Consider the following 22,483-nt stretch of genomic DNA (forward strand, 5'->3'; position numbering starts at 1 on the left):
TTGTTATTTAGATACCATTGTCTTGCATCTATCTTCTTACTGCTAAAAGGAAATATATAAACTTATCCATGTGTCTTTGACCTTAAATATAATATATAACCAGGGAAAATATATAGTTGCTACAAGGAACTGGTACTCATCAGTGCCTGAATTATTATTTTTTTAATCAAAGAGATAATAGCTTGTTATTAGCATTTATTTCAAATGTTCACAAAGCAGAAAGGGGTGTATGCCCTCTAGAGTCAGGCCCCATTACTATGATCAATTCACCAGTGACTCTTCATATGAAGCAACACCAAGAATAACTTCAGTTCTCGGACACACCAGCCATTGAGTTTCAGGTTGTGTTGGGGCTCCCTTGATTTTGTCTACATGATCCTATGATCTCCTTGTCCAAGAGCACTCAGGCTTTCCCAGTGCAACAACATGAATCTCATGTGGAGATTCTGAAGGCCATATAACTACTCCCTAAGATGGAACAGGAGGTTGAAGAGCTACCTGCCAAGTTCAGTGACTTGATGTTTTCATTGCTCAAGAGACTGATCACCTTCCTCCTCACTGACCATATGATTGTCCTATAGACTTGGACAATCAATCCTACCAGAAGCAACCATTCCCAGGGTTTCAGAATCAGAAACAGAGGAACTTGAGGAATCCCTCAACAAAAAACTAAAGTGGGGGCTTATTTGTACCTCCCCTGCAGGGTCCCCTGTTCTGTTTGTTAAAAAAAGTCTGGGGAACTGCTGCAATTATAGAACTCTAACTCAGATTACAATGTGCAATCAGTATCCCCTTCCATTTGTTTCAGACCTACTAGAACAGTTACACTCTGCCACCATCTTTACCAAGTTAGATCTCCTTGAGGCATACAGTCTGGTCTGGATCAAGGAAGAATATGAATAGAAGACTATCTTCCAAACCAAGTTTGGCCATTTTGAATATTGAGCATTCCATATTGAGCTCCCTTTGGCCTATGTAATGCTCCCAAAGTCTTCTAGCACTTATGAACAACATCTTCCAGGACCTCATGGAACAGTTTGTTACTGTTTACCTTGACAACATCCTGATTTACTTGCAGTCCCCTCAAGAACAAACCACCCATATATTTGGACTATCCTGCAATGATTTCAGGAACATCATTTATATGCAAAGTTGGAGAAGTGTACATTTGTCCTCAGGTTGAATATCTGGAGTACTACATCTCCACTCAAGTTCTCACCATGAATCCAATGAAAGTTCAACCATTGCAGGATTGGCAGTCCCCTCAGAACAAAAAAGACATGGTTCCTTGAGTTCACAATTTTTTTCCTGTAAGTTCATCCTGGCTTTTTCACAGATCATTGTACCCATTTCAGGACTACTTCTTAACAAGATTCCCTTTAGTTGGGGCCCTGAGGCACAGCAGGCCTTCTAGCTCAAACAAATCTTCACCTCTGCCCCTCTTCTGCAACACTCTGACCCTGCAAAACCCTTTATTGTGGAGGTGGATGCCTCAAATATCACTGTTGTGGCTATTCTCCTTCAGCCCACAACTCCCAATCAACCTCCCTTGCCATGCACTTTTCACTCTCATAAACTAACTCCAGAAGAAGTTAATTACATAATCTAAGAGAAGAGTTACTTGCTATCAAGGATGTCTTTGAGCCTTGGCAGCACCACTTAGAAGGAGCAAGGTATCTGACAGAGGTGTGGACAAACCGTAGAAACTTTGAAATTTTATGCTGTAAAAGCTTGTGCTTGGATTACAGGTGATATGACTTCTGAAGGGGGATAAAATATTCTTCTTCCACTCCTGTTGTCTCATGCAGAGGCAATAGATGCATACATGTACACACAAACACACATTACTTTGTGCTTTTATTTTTTTTTATCTGTTCTATTTAATTAATTTAAAAAGGCATTTAAAGAAGTATTTAAGACTTTTTGGGCCAGTTTGAACTTTGTTTTCCTTGTTATTTAGATACTATTGTCTTGCATCTACCTTCTGACTTCAGAAAGGAAGTATGTAAACTTATCCATGTGTCTTTTATCTTAAATAGAATATATAACCAGGGAAAATACATAGTTCCTACAAGGAACTGGTACTCACTGGTGCCTGAATTAACTTTTTTTTTTAATCAAAGAGATAATAGCTTGTTATTAGCATTATTTTATGTGTTCACAAAGCAGAAAGGGGTGTACAGCTGAAGCCCCTAAAATGACAGATTAAAAACAGGATGATTATTCTCATTAGAGACAAAAGTCAAATCATGATAAGCTGATAAATACTGAAACATTTACAATCGTTCACATGCATTTTTGTGTATCATTTTGCCTGTGAGGCAAAGCTGGATTGGCAGCATTTTACTGGCTACATTTCTTCTTTTAGAATGTGCAGAGCATTGAGAATCATATATTCAAATAACTACATATTTTTTGTCTTAGCTTTTTCTTCAGAAATGTCTGCACAAAAAAATTGTCAATATTCTTTGCATGCTTCATCTCTAATGTATATGTACAGCGTATGTATGTGCGTGTGTGTGTATATATGTATATGTATATATATCAATATATTTAGAAATATTTCATTAATAGTCTGCCACCTCTCCATCCTCTCCAAAAGTCTTCATATGTGTGTCTTTGTGTATTTATACCCACCCTTATGCTCACAGCGGGCTAGAACATTAATATTAAAAAAAAAAAAATCTAAAAGCACACACTGCAGAAATCTATACACAAATCTGACAGTCTTCATTTATATAAGGTAGGGAAACTGCATGCAGTTTGATGAAACTGTATTTTTAATTCTTTCATCTGCCTCTTTTCCCATGCAAATTAATGAGAAAAAACTTTCAGATTTAACTAAAGCTATATTTCCAAGATTAAAAAAGAAAAAAGAAAAGAAAAGAACTCATGTCTAAAGCGAGTTGGAAAACCCTATTTTCCAAGTACTAACATTTGATCAGAACCAAAGTTTTCTGTTGTCTGTCTGTCTGTCTGTCTATGTATCAACTATCAATCTGTTTAATATTGTCCAATTATCAGAGATTTCCTGGACAAGTCCCTGCAGTTTTCTTGGCCAGTTTGTTCAGAAGTGGTTTGCCACTGCCTTCTCCCTACGTCTGAAAAAAAGTGACTGGCCCAAGGTCACCCAGCTGGCTTTGTGACTAAGGCAGGACTCAAATTCATGGTCTCCTTGTAGATGGTTACAACAATTCACACGTTTTTGAAATGAGATATCTTCTGACCAAAAAGTCTTGAAAGAGCAACTTTGATGTCCTTGTTTCTCATGCTGTAGATTAATGGATTCATCATGGGTGGAATAACAGAATACATTATTGTAATTATGAAATCAAGGTGAGATGGTCTATAAGAAGTGGATCTTAGATACGCAAAGGAACCAGTAAAGAAAAATATGGAAAAGACAGTGAGGTGTGGTAGGCAAGTGGAGAAGGCTTTTTTTCTTCCTTGAACAGAAGGAATTCTCAGAACAGCAGACAAAATCCTCACGTATGTAGCAACGATGAAGACAAAACAACTACAAGTTAATGAAACACTGAACAGTACAGTTCCAATTTTGGTTATATATGAATCAGAGCAGGTAATCTTCAGTAAATGTGGGATTTCACAGTAGAACTGGTTGATAATATTAGAGCAGAAAGGAGTAGTAAACATTTCAGTAGTGTGCAGTGTAGCATTGAGAAGGTTGGCAGTCCAAACACTAACAATCATTTTGGCACAAGCCTTCCTGTTCATTATTATTTCATATTGCAAAGGATTGCAAATAGCAATATATCGATCATATGCCATAACAGTAAGAACGGCAACATCAGAACCCAGGAAGAATAGAGTCAAGAAGACTTGAACAACGCACCCAGTATATGAAATATTCCTTATATTTCTAAGAGAATTAAAAACAGCTTTGGGAATAATGTCTGAAACAGAACCAATGTCTTGGATAGCTAAGTTCATCAGGAAGAAGTACATGGGAGTGTGAAGGTGGTGGTCAGAAGCAACAACAGTGAGAATGAGAAGGTTCCCTGTTACTGTCATTATGTATAGTATCAGTAATAAAGTGATATACATAATCTGTAGCTGCCAAATTGTTGAAAATTCCAAAAGAAGAAACCCTGATGTGTCATTATCCATTTTTCATCAGGACCTCCCTAGAAGAAAAAGCACAGTTTAGAGAGATTTTAATTGTAACTAAGAAATTTTCAATTGATATATTAACATTTAAGCTACACAATTTAAACTTCCTCATCAGTCAATTATTTTTTTCTTTTTTCCTAAAGTCAGGAATCTCAGTCTTACTTTGCAGCAATCAAGCTTCTTTGCTATATTTTCTGTGGAAATCACAGAAAAATGACATTTTTGTTCATTTTTTTAAGAATTTAAGAAACTACATTTTTTCATAAGTGTCCGCCCTTCATATCACAATAAGTGAAATGGAAGGCCTAAGATTTTAAAATCCCTTTGGTAATGAAAAGTGCTTAATCAGGCTTTGAGACATTAGCTACTAAGAATTTTGATTTGCATCCTGATGTATTCAACTCTGTCACTGTTAGAGAATTTTGGTTATCATCTCTGTTCTTTCTCTCCTGAATATCTCTTGATCTTTAGCAATCAAATTGTTGACAGTTATATCTTCCCTCCATTTGGGCTTGCTGAAAAGCAATCAGTGCATAACAAGACACAAATAATTAGAACAGAATTTTTTTGGACCTTTTCAAAAAAATGAGATGAGGCAGCAATAGAAGTTGGCAAGTCGATTCTTCTTGACAGTGTTCAGACATAAACTGTATTTTTCTGTCATTATCACTAGGTGCAACTCTTTCCTGTCCATGTGGAGATTAATCACATCAACCTATTTGGAAAATGTATATAAAGAGTATTTTCTTTGTGGTGAGATGGTATTTTATGTTTAATGGTAGATTGTCTTAGTATGTTACTAAATTTTAGTGCTGTTTATTTTCATCTCGTCCTAAATAACATTTCCTAAATAATAATAAATAAATGAATAATGCCTGACATTATAATTTGTTTGTTTTACCTGGAACTGTAATTGTCAGGAAAGGGAAGGAAAACCTATGATCAATAGTGAAAGGATGAAAAGGAGAAATAACTTATTCAAGATAAAATGACTCACCATCTTTATTCATGAAGATTTCTTTATTTTTTCCATTGACTTTGTGCCTCTGTGATTTTTTATTCCCTCGGAATCCATTGGTGACTTCTTATTTAATTCCTCTTTTGCTTTTCCCCCAAAGTTGTTAACAAGTAAGTCTCCCTTGGCAGCACAGAACAGCCAATGGGAATTGAAGGTTTTTCTGAACCCTTTAGGACTACATTATTTTACATGAAGAGATCTATAGAAAAAAAAGGCTGATCTTCTGATTTGGAAACTCAGAAATAGGAGAGAGTGTATTGTTGGGCACCAAATTGTCTCTCAGTGTTAAAATAATGAAGATCTCAAATCTCTCCACAGTGTTGCATTTTAGTATATGTTTTTTTTTTAATCAATAAATGTTCATTTTTCAAGACTGACATAAAATACAATCATGAAAAAAATTACACTTATCTCAATAATGACACTAAAACTAGACAAAAGGTAACTAAGAGCTATGTTTGCTAACATAATACTATAAAAATAAAACACTAAGATAACTCTATTAAAATTCTTAATATTAATACTATGCACTAAAATGGGGACTCTGAAGGCCACAAAAAGTGTGTAAAAACAGATAAACCTTAAAAAGAATCAATTTAAAGAGAAATTCTTGCTAAGTTTACCCATGCACAGTACACTGAATTCTTTGTTTGCAAATTTTAATTGCTGTCAGGATAAATCTATTATGTTAGTGTAAGTTTAAGGTTGACATGTTTTGATGCTCATTCATTCATTCAGTACATTCATTTATGTACCCTCCCATCTTAAAAACAATCTCTGGGCATTTTTCAATCCAACAATGAAAAGAACAAATATAACTAAATCAAAAACAATAAAACCAGAACCAGGAATAACAGAACTATATTGCGTTATTTTATAGAATGCTGTAAGGTTCAACATCATTATTTTCTATTTAAAGTCTAGGAGAAAGCTGTTGCTACTTGTGCAGGATAATGTATCCCTCAGCAATATAATCCTTAGAACAATGACAAAAGCAACATAGGACAAAGGACAACTGTATTCCATAGTGGTTGTCCATGCATAATCTACAACACCCCTACAAAAAATATGCTTGCTGGGTATCCTGTAAATGAGGGATTTGCAAAATTTTTATAAGATGTTGTATTGTTGGTTTTTAACACCTGATAAACTGTCGAACATGTACAAGGTAATGACAAATATATTTTGGAAATGTTCTCAAGGTGAAGGTACTTTTTAATCACTTTTGGTGGATTTGTAAGAAAACTAAGATATATACTTTAATTCAAAGGATTCTTAAGGTCAACATACAGTTGAAACCAGAAGTTTTTCTTTTAGGCTTGATGCATAAACAGTGTGAAACAAAATTTGGGACTGTTTTTATTCATGATAACAGCAGCAAGACTTCTATGTGAATAAAGGTAGAAGGACTTACAAATTCCTACAGTGGAAAAATGGATGGTGAAATTAATGGAGCTGGTAGAGATGGTGAAACTGACTGCCTTGATTAAAGAAAATAATGTATGTAACATTTTTTTCCACTTGGAAACTACCTTTGGACTTTTTGCTTGAAACTGAAAAAGGTAAAGTTTTAATCTTGGAATTTGATGATTAAGATTGAATAAGAATATAGAAATAATGTGCTTTATAGATTATTTATTTATTCAAGTCAGAAGCATCACAATTAAAATAAGGCATACTGTAAAACATAAAATTTAAAATATAAAACTTAAAATATATAAAAGTTAAATAGATCTCGCCCAGAAACTGGCAACATTGTGTTCTGTCACATTGTTATGAGGTCCTCAAATGTGCATTGATGAGGGAATAAAGGACAAGTATACATATATGTTGTTGTCTGCATGCCTCCACAGTCACGATAAAATGGAGGAAGAGGTTAAGGCATTTTATATGCTTCTATCTGTAGTAAAGATAGTTGGAAGTCACTCTTTCCTATCTCTTTCTCTTTCTGTTTCTGCATATTTAACTTTCTTTCTTTCTTTCTTTCTTTCTTTCTTTCTTTCTTTCTTTCTTTCTTTCTTTCTTTCTTTCTCTCTCTCTCTCTCTCTCTCTCTCTCTCTCTCTCTCTTTCTTTCTTTTTCTTCCTTCATTCCTTCTTTCTTCTTTCTTCAACCTTCTTCCTTCTTTCTTTTCTTATATGTTTTACTTGTTGTTGTTGTTTATTCATTCAGTGGTTTCTGACTCTTCGTGACTGCAGGGACCAGCCCACACCAGAGCTTCCTGTCGTCGTCAACACCCCCAGCTCCCCCAGGGACGAGTCCATCACCTCTAGAATATCATCTATCCATCTTGCCCTTGGTCGGCCCCTCTTCCTTTTGCCCTCCACTCCCCCTAGCATCAGCATCTTCTCCAGGGTGTCCTGTCTTCTCATTGTGTGGCCAAAGTATTTCAGTTTTGCCTTGAATATCATTCCCTCAAGTGAGCAGTCTGGCTTTATTTCCTAGAGGATGGACTGATTTGATCTTCTGGCAGTCCAAGGCACTCTCAGAATTTTCTTCCAACACCACAGTTCAAGAGCATCGATCTTCCTTCTCTCAGCCTTCCTTATGGTCCAGCTCTTGCAGCGATATGTTACTACGGGGAACACCATTGCTTTAACTATGCGGACCTTTGTTGTCAGTGTGATGTCTCTGCTCTTAACTATTTTATCGAGATTGGTCATTGCTCTTCTCCCAAGGATTAAACGTCTTCTGATTTCCTGACTGCAGTCAGCATCTGCAGTAATCTTCGCACCTAGAAATACAAAGTATTTCACTGCTTCTACATTTTCTCCCTCTATTTGCCATTTATGAATCAAGCTGGTTGCCATAATCTTGGTTTTTTTGAGGTTTAGTTGCAAGCCAGCTTTTACACTTTCTTCTTTCACCTTCATCATAAGGCTCCTCAGTTCCTCTTCGCTTTCAGCCATCAAAGTGGTATCTTCTGCATATCTGAGATTGTTAATGTTTCTTCCAGCAATTTTAACTCCAGCCTTGGATTCCTCAAGCCCAGCACGTTGCATGATGTGTTCTGCATACAAGTTGAATAGGTAGGGTGAGAGTATACAGCCCTGCCATACTCCTTTCCCAATCTTAAACCAGTCCATTGTTCCATGGTCTGTTCTTACTGTTGCTACTTGGTCGTTATACAGATTCTTCAGGAGGCAGAGAAGATGACTTAGTATCCCCATACCACTAAGAACTTGCCACAATTTGTTATGGTCCACACAGTCAAAGGCTTTAGAATAGTCAATAAAACAGAAATAGATGTTTTTCTGAAACTCCCTGGCTTTTTCCATTATCCAGCGGATATTGGCAATTTGGTCCCTAGTTCCTCTGCTTTTTCTAAACCCAGCTTGTACATCTGGCAATTCTTGCTCCATGAATTGCTGAAGTCTACCTTGCAGGACCTTGAGCATTACCTTACTGGCATGTGAAATGAGTGCCACTGTTTGATAGTTTGAACATTCTTTAGTGTTTCCCTTTTTTGGCATGGGGATGTAAGTTGATTTTTTCCAATCTGATGGCCATTCCTGTGTTTTCCAAATTTGCTGGCATATAGCATGCATTACCTTGACAGCATCATCTTGCAAGATTTTGAACAGTTCAGCTGGGATGCCATCATCTCCTGCTGCCTTGTTATTAGCAATGCTTCTTAAGGCCCATTCAACCTCACTCTTCAGGATGTCTGGCTCTAGCTCACTGACCACACCGTCAAAGCTATCCCCGATATTGTTATCCTTCCTATACAGATCTTCCATATATTCTTGCCACCTCTTCTTGATCTCTTCTTCTTCTGTTAGGTCCTTGCCATCTTAGTTTTTGATCATGCCCATTTTTGCCTGGAATTTACCTCCAATGTTTCTAATTTTCTGGAAGAGGTCTCTTGTCCTTCCTATTCTATTGTCTTCTTCCACTTCCGCACATTGCTTGTTTAAAAATAATTCTTTATCTCTTCTGGCTACCTCTGGAATTTTGCATTTAATTGGGCATATCTCCCCCTATCACTGTTGCCTTTTGCTTTCCTTCTTTCTTGGGCTACTTCTAGTGTCTCAGCAGACAGCCACTTTGCCTTCTTGGTTTTCTCTTTCTTTGGGATGTATTTTGTTGCCGCCTCCTGAACAATGTTGCGAACTTCTGTCCAGAGATCTTCCGGGACCCTATCTACTATGTCCAGTCCCTTAAATCGATTCTTTACCTCCACTGCATATTCCTGAGGGATATTAGTGAGCTCATATCTAGCTGATCTGTGGGTCTTCCCTAATCTCTTTAGTCTGATCCTAAATTGTGCAAGAAGAAGTTTGTGATCAGAACTACAGTCAGCTCCTGGTCTTGTTTTTACTGACTGTATAGATGACCGCCACCTTTGGCTGCAAAGGATGTAGTCAATCTGGTTTCGGTGTTGTCCATCTGGTGAAGTCCATGTATAAAGCCGTATCTTAGGTTGTTGGAAGAGAGTGTTCATTATGCAGAGTGAGTTGTCTTGGCAAAATTCTATCAGCCTATGTCCTGCTTCATTTTGTTCTCCCAGGCCATGCTTACCTGTAATTCCAGGTGTCATTTGACTGCCCACCTTAGCATTCCAGTCTCCCGTGATGAAAATAACATCTCTTTTAGGCGTGTTGTCCATAAGGTGCTGCAGATCCTCATAGAACTGCTCTACCTCAGCTTCTTCAGCATCTGTGGTTGGGGCGTATATTTGGATCACTGTGATGTTAGATGGCTTGCCCTGGATTCCAATTGAGATCATTCTGTCGTTTTTTGGATTGTATCCAAGCACTGCTTTTGCCACTTTACTATTAATTATGAAGGCTACTCCATTTCTTCTGTGGTCCTCTTGTCCACAGTAGTAGATCTGGTGGTCATTTGATGTGAAGTGGCCCATTCCAGTCCATTTCAGTTCACTGATGCCCAAAATGTCTATCTTTAATCTTGACATCTCACCAATAACCACATCCTATTTGCCCTGGCTCATAGATCTTACATTCCAGGTTCCAATGGCGTGTTGATCCTTAGAACATCGGATTCGCTGTTCACCACCAGCACCGTCGGCCGCTAACCGTCCTTTCGGCTTTGAGCTAGCTGCGTCATCACGTCTGAGGCTTGTTGAACTCATCCTCTGTTCCTCCCCAGTAGCATTTTGACCATCTTCCAACCTGGGGGTCTCATCTTCCGGTGGTATACCAACATATCTCTGGTTGTACTGATCCATTTAGTTTTCATGGCAAGAATACTGGGGTGTGTTGCCATTACCTTCCCCAGGGATTGCATTTAGTCTGACCTCTCTGTCATGACCTTCCCCTCTTGGGTGGCCCTTCACGGTTTAGCTCATGGCATCATTGAGGTGCTCAAGTTCCAGCACCACGACAAGGTAACGATCCTTTGCTGAAGTTGCTGAAGATGTTTTACTTATATTCCAAAATTTAATGAAGTTTCTTATAAAAAGAGAAAGAGTAGAGGGTTATATCATCTGGTCCCATCCTTGCATTAAAATCTCCTCCTAATATAACATAAAATGTTTCTTTCTTTGTATTGTATTGCATTGCATTGCATTGCATTGCATTGCATTGCATTGCATTGCATTGCATTGCATTGCATTGCATTGTTTTCTTCAGTTTTGTAAAGTACAATCCAAAAAGTGAACATAGTCTGGGTCATTAGCTTAATTTGATCAAAGTAAAAATTAATTAATTAATATCAAACGCCATACATTCTTCTATCCATGTATGTATGTATGTATTTATGCATGCATCACAATATATAATATCTAAAAGTACACTTCAGGGCACATGTGACACTTATACACAAACATAATTTGGTTTAAATATTTTATAGCTTAATTTATCTGTAAATCACATATATTTAAAAAAAATGAAAAGCATGGTTGAAAAAACTTTATTTTATTTATGTTTATGTTATTTCTCTTCTCTTCTCTTATTTTCTCTCCTCCCCTCCCCTCCCCTCCCCTCTACTTTCCTTTTTTTTTTTGGAGGGGGGGATTTCTAATTTACTTTCTTATAGACATGTACTATATTTCCTAACTTGCTACTGGACACTGGACGACATATGCTGTAGAAGAGTGGTGGAATGGGAAATATTTGGAGAGAGAGAGAGAGAGATTAATAGGTAGTGTGCCATCAAGAGTTTAACTATTAAACTTTTAATCTCAGCTCATATCTATCTACATTGGCTAACCTGTATCAAGAACAATCTCAAGCAATACATATGGACTAACATTAGTGATATATAGTACCACATGCTGGTATGAGAAACACAGATTGCTATAGAATTATAGAATTAGTTACACAGTTGCAGAATTTATTAAATAAACAATGGTAAACTCTATATTTCATCTCAGTTCCTTATATATGCATTCATAATTATGTCATTACGGCTCCACATAACAGTGGGTTCATATGGATAACAGTCCGCATAAATATTTATATTTATTTTCCCTGTACATTTATCACACACATCTTACATTATACAGATTTTGCAAGAAAGTGTTCTTTAAAAAAGAGCTATCAATCAAACAAAAAAGATACAGTTTTGCATAATTTTAATAAGCACTAGACAAGCTGTGACCCATTGGGTCTTCCTTTGGGAAGAAGGTAATGCAGTCTGATGTGACCAGAATGAACATTAAATTTTCCTGAATGGTATTGCTATTGTTTTGCTTTGAAAATGACCATAGGCAGTAAATAGCAGTGGGAGGTGGAGCGATTTCCTGCCAGGTTCCCGTTGACTTTGCTTGTGGGAAACTGGCAGGGAGCATTAGAAATCATGAACATATGACCATGGGGACATTGCCATGGCCAGAAGTTTGTGAATAAAAGTGGTCTGAAAATCCTTTCAATTCATCAAGAGTAATGGGCCCTGGATTTTTTATGCATTCTTTAAGTTAGCAGATTTAAAATTGTTGCAATATAATGCACTGTTTGGGCTAACTTGAGGGTACAAACAGATAAACAGATAAGCACAATGAGAATTTTAGTAGTATACTAGAACTCACTGTATCTTGATTTCTAGCCTGGTGCCTTACCCACTACACCAAACTGGCCCTTAGGTTGGAATAAGGTTGTTCAAATGTGTTCTCAAGTTTCCCATGGCTGTCTTTGCTGTTTTTTGTGTTTTGTGCATGTGCGTATGTGCATGTATGTGTGTGTTTTTGGGGTGAGTATAATTTGCTTTAATTCAAAAATATGCATTCCTTTCATAAACCATTCATTTTTGTGTGTGGATTTAAAAACAATAACAACAGTAAATCAAATATATATTTAAAATATTACTTTAAATGAAAAAGGGAAAAGAAAAACAAAGCAAATTATCTCTGACATCACTACCCTGCATATATTTTTATCTGGGGATGATGGATTCCCAACTGGTTTCCTCTTTTAGAACAAGTAACTTTTAGAATAATTAATGAATTATGTCATGTAAATAACTAAACACATCATGAAAATAAAATAAAATAAAATAAAATAAAATAAAATAAAATAAAATAAAATAAAATAAAATAAAATAAAATAAAATAAAATAAAATAAAATAAAATAAAATAAAATAAAATACCTAAATTTGCCCTTTAGTGAAAAAAATGAAAAGTAGGAAACTCAACATAATGCATTCTTATGTAGTTTTCAACATTAATTTGAAGTTTTACCATTTTTGTTTTCTTTTCTGACAGATAATACATTTCTTGAATCATCTGAGCTGGAAAATCAAACTGTAATAACAGAGTTTATTCTGTTAGGACTCTCCAATGATCCATACATAAAGGATTTTCTTCTTTTCTTTTCTTTTCATGATCATATTTTTAGTCACCATCTTGGGTAATATGGTAATTATATTAGTGATCAAGTCTGAGCTTCACCTTCAGACGCCCATGTTCTTCTTTCTCAGCCATTTAGCTTTTGTTGACATTTGCTATTCCTCAATCACTGTTCCCAGGATGCTGGCAAACTTTACTACAAAGCAGAAAACCATTACCTGGGAAGGATGCATTGCAGAGAGTTCTTTCTTTTTTCCAAATTGCTTGTACAGAAGTGTTCATTCTCTCAGCAATGGGTTATGATTGATATATGTGACCCACTGCATTACAGCAGATACTTGACAAGAGAAATATGCAATAAAATGGTGAGTGGAGCTTGGTTCCTGGGTTTCTTGTGTGCTACAGGGAATGTACTACCTTTGCTAAATCTCCATTTTTGCAGCAATAATATCATCAGACACTATACTTGTGAGCTTCCTTCACTCTTGGCCTTGTCTTGTGCAAATACCTTCACTAATTACATTGTTCTTCTAATATATCTGTTGACGTTTGGTTTGAGCTCATTTATTAAAACCCTTGTGTCTTATATTTGCATCATTTTAAACATCCTGAAAATTAAACCAGCAGAAGGCAGACAGAAAGCTTTCTCCACATGCAGTTCCCATCTCATTGTTGTGGGCTTATTTTACATGACAGGTTTTATTTGCTATATGAAGCCAAGTTCAGAATCACTCATGGATCTGGATAAAGTGAACTCTATTCAGTATAGCATTTTAATCCCAATGTTAAACCCGATCATCTACAGCCTGAACAACAAAGAGGTCAGATCTGTTCTAGTGAAAATGTTTGGAAAGTGGAGGCCCCTTCCTTACCCTTGAAACAATATCTAGAGCTCTTAATATTTGCATAGATCCAGCACTGAGTAATAAAAAAGAGGAAAAATATAGCAGGCTCAGGTATGGTCTCCCTGTGTCCTAATCCTTCCAATGCCATATTGCTAAATTAATGTTGAATAATCCAACCAAAACAAAGTAGGCATGTTCTAAATAAACAGTTTTATATATGCTCCATTTTATTTCGCAATAACAAAAAAATACAATGAAGGCATACACTCCCATTTAAATATTAAAAAAAAAAAAACATTGTTCCCTCTCAAATATCTCTAAATATATTTTATCTTATAACATGTATTTTCAATATGTTCTTCAAAAATATTTATTTCTAAAAAAGTATTAATATATTTATGTAAGAATTAAGCTGTTGTTTAAAATAAATGAGAAATCCAATATATTCTGCACCATGTTATGATATGCACTTTTAAAAGGAACATTAGGATCCATCATTCCATATCAAAACTTCAAAGTAATACATGACATTTTGCGAACCCATATATTTTAGAGGTGTTGAAGCTATGATGGAAAACTACAGAGATAGACCTCACCATTTCAGTTATTCAGTCCTAAATAAAATACTATACATATTCATCATGCAGCAGTTTTCAGTTTGTACTATTGTCCTGGTAGGATTTCTAATTATAATCCATCTAATTTGGTTCAAATAGATCAACCTGCACATAGAAGGAATGAGCGGCTTTGTGGATCATTTTAAAGAATATGCTATGAACACAAGAATGGCATATTCTTTGTCATATGATGATTAAAACAGACTCTTTTTTTTTCTTTTTTTTTTGTTATTTAATTAATATTGTTTTGCTTCCCAAAATTGTATCATGAAAAACTGCCTTGGGTGGAGGGTGAAGCATGCTTAGAGATTAGGGATGATATCCAGACTTAGTATTTTTGAGAAATTGGGACATAAGAAATCTTTATCATGTACTTGGTCATACAGAAAATATGAAGACAGCACAGAAGACCTCCCTCTATTCTTTACATTGATCTTCAGCTGGTGATAAAGATCTGACAAGGGACAAGGGTGGAAGGGCAAGGAAGGTTCAGGAGTCTGAAAGTACAAAACTTAGATGGTTGGAATTTTATAAGCTAGATGATGGTTGCTTACTTTGTTCTTTGACATTTAAATTGTGGGAGCCTTGCTCATTTGGTTTAATACATTTCAACTGACAAAATCATTTTAAGGTTTTAGCATTCAGTTTTGTTACTTCTAGAATTTTTAAAAGATATTAAAATTTTACAAATGAATAGATCATCTGTGACCCATTGGGTCATCCTTTGAGGGAAAGGTAGTGCAGTCTGATCTGACCAGAATGAACATTAAATTTTCTTGAATGGTATTGCTATTGCTTTGCTTCAAAAATGACCATGGGCAGGGAAAAAAGCAGTCGGAGCAGGAGCAACCTGGTAGCTTCCCCAATGACTTTGTTTGTTGGAAGCTGGCAGGGAGCATCGGAAATCATGATCAGGTGACCACAGGGACACTGCAATGGCCACAACTTTGTGAATTAAAGTGGTCTGAACATCCTGGAAATTTCAATTCCGCATGAGTCCTGGACTTTTTATTAATTCTTCAAATTAGCAGATTTCAGGTACCTTGATTCAAAAAACTGTTGTGGTATAATGCACTGTTTGGGCTAACCTGAGGGTACAAACAGACAAACAGATAAACTCATTGAGAGTTTTAGTAATATATAGATTTAATCTCTGACTTTCTCCTAATATATACATTACTAACACCTTTCTTCATATACAAGGATGACAGAAAAAACATAATTTCATTCAACCACATTTTACTAACTTTTATTGAGTTTTTGTTTTAATTTACAGCTGTATAGTTGATGTCTTGAGGATTAGCTCTGAAGTTGAAAGGTCAAACAAAAGATATAATCGTTAGTCCTACATAACTTTATAGAGAGTTGTACAGGCTCTTAAATAAAATAAGCTTGCAAAGTTAAAGCAAAAGTGCATTAAAGTGCATTTCACCTACATTTTATTCCCTATGACTGTTTTTTTTTTCTTTTTCATTACAATACATAAATAGGTGATGCAATTTATATATCTTTAAAAATACATAAATTCAGATTGAGAAGCCTTGTAAGAGCAACTTTAATATCCTTGTTTCTTATGCCATAGATGAATGGATTCAGCAAGGGAGGAATTATGGAATACATCATGGTAATTATGAAATCAAGGTGTGAAGGACTCTCAGTTATGGGCCTTAGGTAAGCAATGGAACCAGTAAACATAAATATGGAGAAGACAATGAGGTGTGGTAGGCAAGTGAAGAAGGAGGCAATGGCAAACCACTTCTGAAAACTTTGCCAAGAAAACTGGAGGGAGTAGTCCTGCAGTCACCAGGAGTTAATACTGACTCAAAGGCGTGCACACACACAAACTACTATTAATTAAATAAGTGTTTATTTTTATCTTTCTTTCTACCTGATATTATAACTTGTTCTAATTGAAACTGCAGTTGTGATGGAAAAGGAAGGAAACCATATGAGTGGTATTTAAAGGAAGAAATGTTCATTGAAATAGAAGTTCTGTAAATGAGTGGCTCAATGGATTCATGTGGATCATCATTTTTGCATAGTCATAAGTAAGATTTTATCCAGTGTGTCCATTACTGAGATATTTGCAGCCATCAATGAGTTTTTATCTAATTTTTCAAGCCATTCACCCAAAAGATTTTTTAAAAGTATGACACCATTGGAAGTATAAAACAGCCATTGTGGGTTGGAGATTTTTCTGTACTCTCTCGGACCATATTATTTTCGCTAATAAATTCTAAAGGGAAAAAATGTCTGATTTTCTGATTTGCAGACTTGATAATTGGAGAAAATGCATCAAAATAGTTCTGCAATAAATCTGTCTCTTTGCTTTGAGATCTCCTTTCTTAAAAACAATGTCTCCACTGAATTTGGTATTAGTATACATGTTGTCCTTGCTTAACAACCACAGTTAGGACTGGAATTTCAGTTGCTAAGCAATGCGGTCATTAAGCAAATCTGACCTGATTTTATGATCATTTTTGTGGCTGTTGTTAAGCAAATCATCACAGTCATTAAGTGAATCATATGGTTCCCCATTGATTTTACTTGCTGGAAAAGCCAAAAAAGGTGATCACATGACCATGGGACACTGTGACAGTTGTAAATGCAAACTGGTTGCCAAGTACCCAAACTGTGATTATGTGACCACAGGAACACTGCAATGATCATAAGTGTGAGGACTGGTCATAAGCTGGATTTTTAAAGCACCATAAGTCGTAAATCCGAACCATCACTAAATGAATGGTTGTTAAGCAAGGACTACATGTAAAGATGTTGGCAGCACTACCAAAACATGTAGTAGTGTCCTTTTATTTGTTTGTTTATTCATTTCATAGGACTTATAAGCAACTTTAGCCAGAATTTAATTTGGACAAAGTACCAAAGTTTTACCTCCATAATACAGAAATAGAGATATACACATAATTTATACGAATCTATGGCATAGGGGAGAGTGTTCATAAATCCAGGGAATGCCATTCCAAAGGAGGTGAGGGTAGAAATGTAAAAGGCAGACTTCTGTGATTCCTTCAGATAGCAGTCCCTAAGTGAAGAGACAGGGAGTGAGGCTACCTTATTCCATCTGGACAGATGTTATTGGGAGAAGGTGGTTCCACAGATATGAATGGTTTTAAAAGTGACACTCACCTACTTGAAATATGCTAGGAATCCAAATGATAACAAGTATAGCTCTCAAAGCAGAGGTGTTATAAGGAACACTTGTGTTACTCCTGTAACTACTCAGGTTGCTACATTCTGGACCAGATACCTCTTGTAAATGGCCTTCAAGGATAGCACCTTGTAGAACATGTTACAGTACTCCTGTGTGAGGGTACACAGAGAAAAGCCACTCTATTTGGTTTCTCAAGATTCTAATTATGAGCAGCCCCATGTACAGCATGATAGAATAGTTGAGAAGTGAGTAAGGCAAGTGTGACTGTAAATAAAACCTCTCATTTAAGGAGGTGTTGTAACTGGAGCACCAGATGGAGGAGTGCAAAGACCCTCCAGGTCATAGTTGCCACCTATACCTTGAGCAGGCATCGTAAATCCAGGAAGACTCCCCAGTGATGAACCATTTTCTGAAATCTGTGTAATTTTCACTTCTTGTGTTTATCAGCTGTGTGGGCTTGATAGTGCTGTGATGCCTCTGACCATAACAAGACTCTTTAAAATAATAATAATGGCTATTTCCCCATCCTGGCTGAAACTCAGGTGGGCACATTTCTGAGACAATAACTCCTCCCTCCATGTGCAGTCAGGTTTTCATTAGTTTGACCCTTTCATCCATGTTCAGATCATGAATGAGAATGGATTTATTGACTACAACCTGGCATTGAGGAGCAACAGCCAGAGACCAGGGCTGAGAAATGGGTGTTGAGAAATGGGTGTTCTAGAAACTGGGATGGGAAAAGAGCCAGAAGGGAGTGAAGACTCTCTGTACAAATCCCACATTCCCCACATCCAGACTGTCTCAAATGGGCAAGCTCCCAATTATGCCTGTAAATTTCAACAGATACTTCCAACATGTTTCATTAAAACATTTATACAAATCATTTTCCTTTCAAAATCAAATTCTAAAAGTGCAGAGTAGAAAACTTGTGCACAAATTTGTTAGGGTTCAATCTAAACTGGCACTTTCTAAACATTATAGTTTTCAGAAATATCACATATGAATAATATCTGACAGTGCTGTTGTTATCACATTCTGAGGTATACCTTACATATGTTTCTCAACATATGTATATCCTTAAAAATATACATAATATATTTTTGACAATAGGTTTTATGATTAGCAAGCAGGCCTAGCCTCGTAGCAGCACCTGATTTGTGAACATTACATTGGGCTGGACCTACTTAGTAGCTGGAAGGGAAACTAACAGGAAACACCAGGGCTTTAGGCTGCATGGAGAAGTCTTTTAAAAATCCATAAAGAAGACATTTCCATATTCTTGCCAATAAAACCAGACATACATGTCTAGAAAGTCACAAGAAACCTGAAGCTTCATTTCATGTAAAGGTCAGTAAAGAAAGGTATCTCTGTACTTTAGAGAGAAAGAAGAGGGTATTTCATTTGTCTCACAACAAAGAATTTGGAGTGTTGTAATTCCACCAGTGATAGAATTTTATCAGTCCACCAAACAGATCTGTTTCTGTTTTTATGCAGCTATATTTCAATGAGATTATTTTGTTTTACATTCTTCTTCCTTTTCTGATGTAATATATGGTAAATAGGAAAGTAGACAATTTAGGATTAGAGCTTCTGTTAACTTTTTAGCAGCATGAAGTAATTCCAAAAAAGATTCATAAATTAAATCTGATCTTTTAAAAGATGAATCTAAATCAAATATACAATATTCTGTACATAACTGTATACATATCATAATGGGAAAATACTTCAGAACTATACCTCAGGCAACACACAAACACATTCACACATACACACGCATTATGTGATTTAAATAATTTTATTCCAGAATATCGATTGTCTGAAATTTTATATTTCCATGACTTAAAAGCTGGGAGAAAATGAAGTAGTGTTCAGCTATTGTGATGTACTTTCTCCTGAAGTTTTGTAAATCAGACATCAGTCAGTTTTTCTTTTCTTTTGTTTTTACCTTGTAGAATTCTTCAGAAAAAGTAATACAGACTCTTGGGACATGTTTAAAAGAGTACAGAAAACCTTTCAGTCCACAGTGATTCTATAACACTGCCAACAGAGATAAACTATGGGGAAATGGAAGATAAATTAGATAAAATCTCATTGATGGCTCCACAGCATAAAATCTTACTGATGACTGCAGAAAGACAATAAGGAAAAAAATAAAGAAAGAAATCTGCATGATTAAAGATGGTAAGTCAATCTTGTTTCTTTCTCAAATAATCAATTAGTTCTCCTTTTCTACCTGGAAATATTTGGTGTAGGTTTTCCTGCTCTTTCCCTTGTAATTTAGAAGGTAATTTATTTAGAACAGATTATAAATCTCAAATATCTGTCTAAGCATTATTATATAGGTACTTTTATTTAGACCAAGCGGTGAAAATATTAGTAGAACTTAAGACATTAGGGTAATCTAAAAGTGAAATATAAAGTATTACTTGTCCCTCAGTTTTTTTTCCACTTAGTATATCAAACAAAATGATCTTATTCTTACTTCTGTTTCACTAGCTTGGTTGAATGTAAACTACTGAATTGAAACACTGAGCTTAAGCTGTATCAATTAGAAGATTCACCATGTTTTCATTCAACCAAGTTCCATATCAATTAAAATGGAAAAACAATTGACATGATGATCTGATTCAATTTAAATCTAATTGATTAAACAACTACTTCAACCAATGGTTTGAATTATACCTCCCTCAGCATTAAGCATGAAAAGAGTCCAGAAATGACTCTCAGAAATGGAAGAAAAAGAGATGGGTGGCAATTTTAATATAAAATTTAATATAAAACTGACAGAGAGGAATACCCTGAGATTCAATTTTGTCAACCAAAAGGTTGGAAGTGATCTGCCTTGATAAGATTAGACTGTAACTTTTTATTCCCATTAGAATTCTAAAATCTCTATCTTTAAATCCTGGTTATGGAGAAATTTGAAAGGATTTATAATTTTTTTAATTAAAAACAACACAAAACAAAATATCACTGAGATAGGCTACAAACTATTGCCTTAAGGCATGAGTGGTATTAAATATACCTAAGAGACATCATACAGTTCTTTAAACTAAAACAAGACAATTGATGGATGAGGAGATTGTACTGATACTCAGAAGACTGTATATGAATTTGCAAGCTGGGATTTAATGTAATTTTACTCAACGTTGATTAGTTTCTCTTCACAACTTCTCAATATAAACTTAATAGAAAATATTTAATGGGTCTCCTTTAACTTTAGGGGTATCATGATTAAAAATGGATAATCACACATCTGGATTTCTTCTCTTGGAATTCTCAAAGAATTGGGAGCTACAGATTATGTGCGCAGCTTTGCTACTGATATTGTATTTAATGACAGTAACAGGGAACCTGCTCATCATTATTGCAGTTGTTTTTGACCACCACCTGCACACCCCCATGTACTTCTTTATGATGAACTTAGCTGTGCAGGACATTGGTTCTATTTCAGTCATTATCCCTAAAGCTGTTTTTAATTCTCTTATGAATATGAAATTTATTTCATATTCCGGATGTATTGCTCAAGTTTTCTCATCTATCTTCTTCCTGAGCTATTGTATTTCCCTCCTGACTGTCATGGCCTATGATCGATATGTTGCCATTTGTAATCCTTTACAATATGAAATGATAATGAACAGGACAGCCTGCACCAAAATGGTTGGCAGTGTGTGGATTGCCAGTTTTCTCAATGCTGCATTGCACACTATTGCAACATTTACTGCGCCTTTCTGTTCTAACATTATCAATCAGTTCTATTGTGAAATCCCACATCTACTTAAGATTATCTGCTCTGGTTTATATGTAATTGAATTTGGAATTCTAGTGTTTACTGCTATATTAGTAATCAGTTGTTTTTTCTTCATCGTACTTACTTATGTTCAAATTGTCTCTGCTGTTCTGAGAATCCCTTCTGTTCAAGGAAGGAAAAAGGCCTTCTCCACTTGCCTACCCCACCTCATTGTCATCACCATATTTTTGTTTTCTGGTTGCTTTGCCTACCTAAGACACATATCTGATAGTCCTTCACACCTTGACATCATAATTACAATACTGTATTCCATTATTCCACCCATTTTAAATCCATTGATCTATGGTATGAGAAACAAGCACATTAAAATAGTTCTTACAAGACTTCTTAGTTTGAAGTGATTTTTTTAAAAAAGAAATATGACTTGTGTATAAATATACTTATATATTTTAATGCAAAATGGAAAGAGCAGCCAGACAGCATACAACTTTGGTGTATTGTGCTATAACACACTTGTTCCCTTAAATTTGCAAATTTAATTTATTTAGAAGTCTGCACTCATCTATGTCAATATATTTATGGCCCCCAAAATTGTCTGTTAGATGACTTTTCCACTTCATAGATAATCCTCAAGACACCAACAGTTAAATAGAATAGTGAACTAAGTAAAAGATAGTGAAGATAATGTGAAATGTGATCGAATGAGACTGATTTTTTTTCCTGAAACCAGCAGATACAAATGTTGTATCAAAGTTGGTTTGTGATATGCTTCTTAGAATATTTATTCTTTTTATTCTTCAAAACAGATGCATATTTGTATTTGGGCTATCAGTATACTTTTAGGAAATCCATGTGACGTGGTAACCACCAGCAACATACAGACATATGAAGATAAGAAGACATAGATCCTATATGAAGATATTAAGAAAGTCTTCCTTGTGATTTATTATGTATTTTGAAGTTTTTGCTCCCTTATTACAATTGAGTGATCCCCAAAGTATTTTTTTAATCAATAATAGCAAATCATTTTCAGAAACTGTCTTTCATGCAGGTGCCTTTATCCTGTTGGGTGGTAGAGGAGATCTGAATACAACACATTCTGTTCAGCCATTTTAATGAAACTGGTCACTCTGCCTTCTGGGGTCTCTGGATGAGGCAGTGCTGTTATGCACAGATTTTTTTTTCCCTTAATTTTGGCTCAG

The 22,483-nt window shown here is 35.6% G+C and overlaps 2 protein-coding genes and 1 pseudogene across 2 annotated transcripts; 2 read left to right on the top strand and 1 right to left on the bottom strand.

Moving 5' to 3' along the window:
• Positions 1-3,195: 3,195 nt before the first annotated feature.
• On the bottom strand, positions 3,196-4,128 carry LOC134496595 (olfactory receptor 14A16-like). Its single transcript, XM_063302313.1, has one exon. It carries the CDS (start codon positions 4,126-4,128, stop codon positions 3,196-3,198), a length of 933 nt encoding a protein of 310 aa, XP_063158383.1.
• A 7,810-nt stretch (positions 4,129-11,938) lies between these two features.
• On the top strand, positions 11,939-13,774 carry LOC134496596 (olfactory receptor 5AR1-like; annotated as a pseudogene).
• Positions 13,775-20,770: 6,996 nt separating this feature from the next.
• Positions 20,771-21,682, top strand: LOC134497322 (olfactory receptor 14I1-like). The gene has a single exon (XM_063302989.1). It carries the CDS (start codon positions 20,771-20,773, stop codon positions 21,680-21,682), a length of 912 nt encoding a protein of 303 aa, XP_063159059.1.
• Positions 21,683-22,483: the final 801 nt, after the last annotated feature.

The sequence above is a fragment of the Candoia aspera genome, chromosome 4, assembly GCF_035149785.1.
Source record: "Candoia aspera isolate rCanAsp1 chromosome 4, rCanAsp1.hap2, whole genome shotgun sequence".
Classification (NCBI taxonomy): Eukaryota; Metazoa; Chordata; class Lepidosauria; order Squamata; family Boidae; genus Candoia; species Candoia aspera.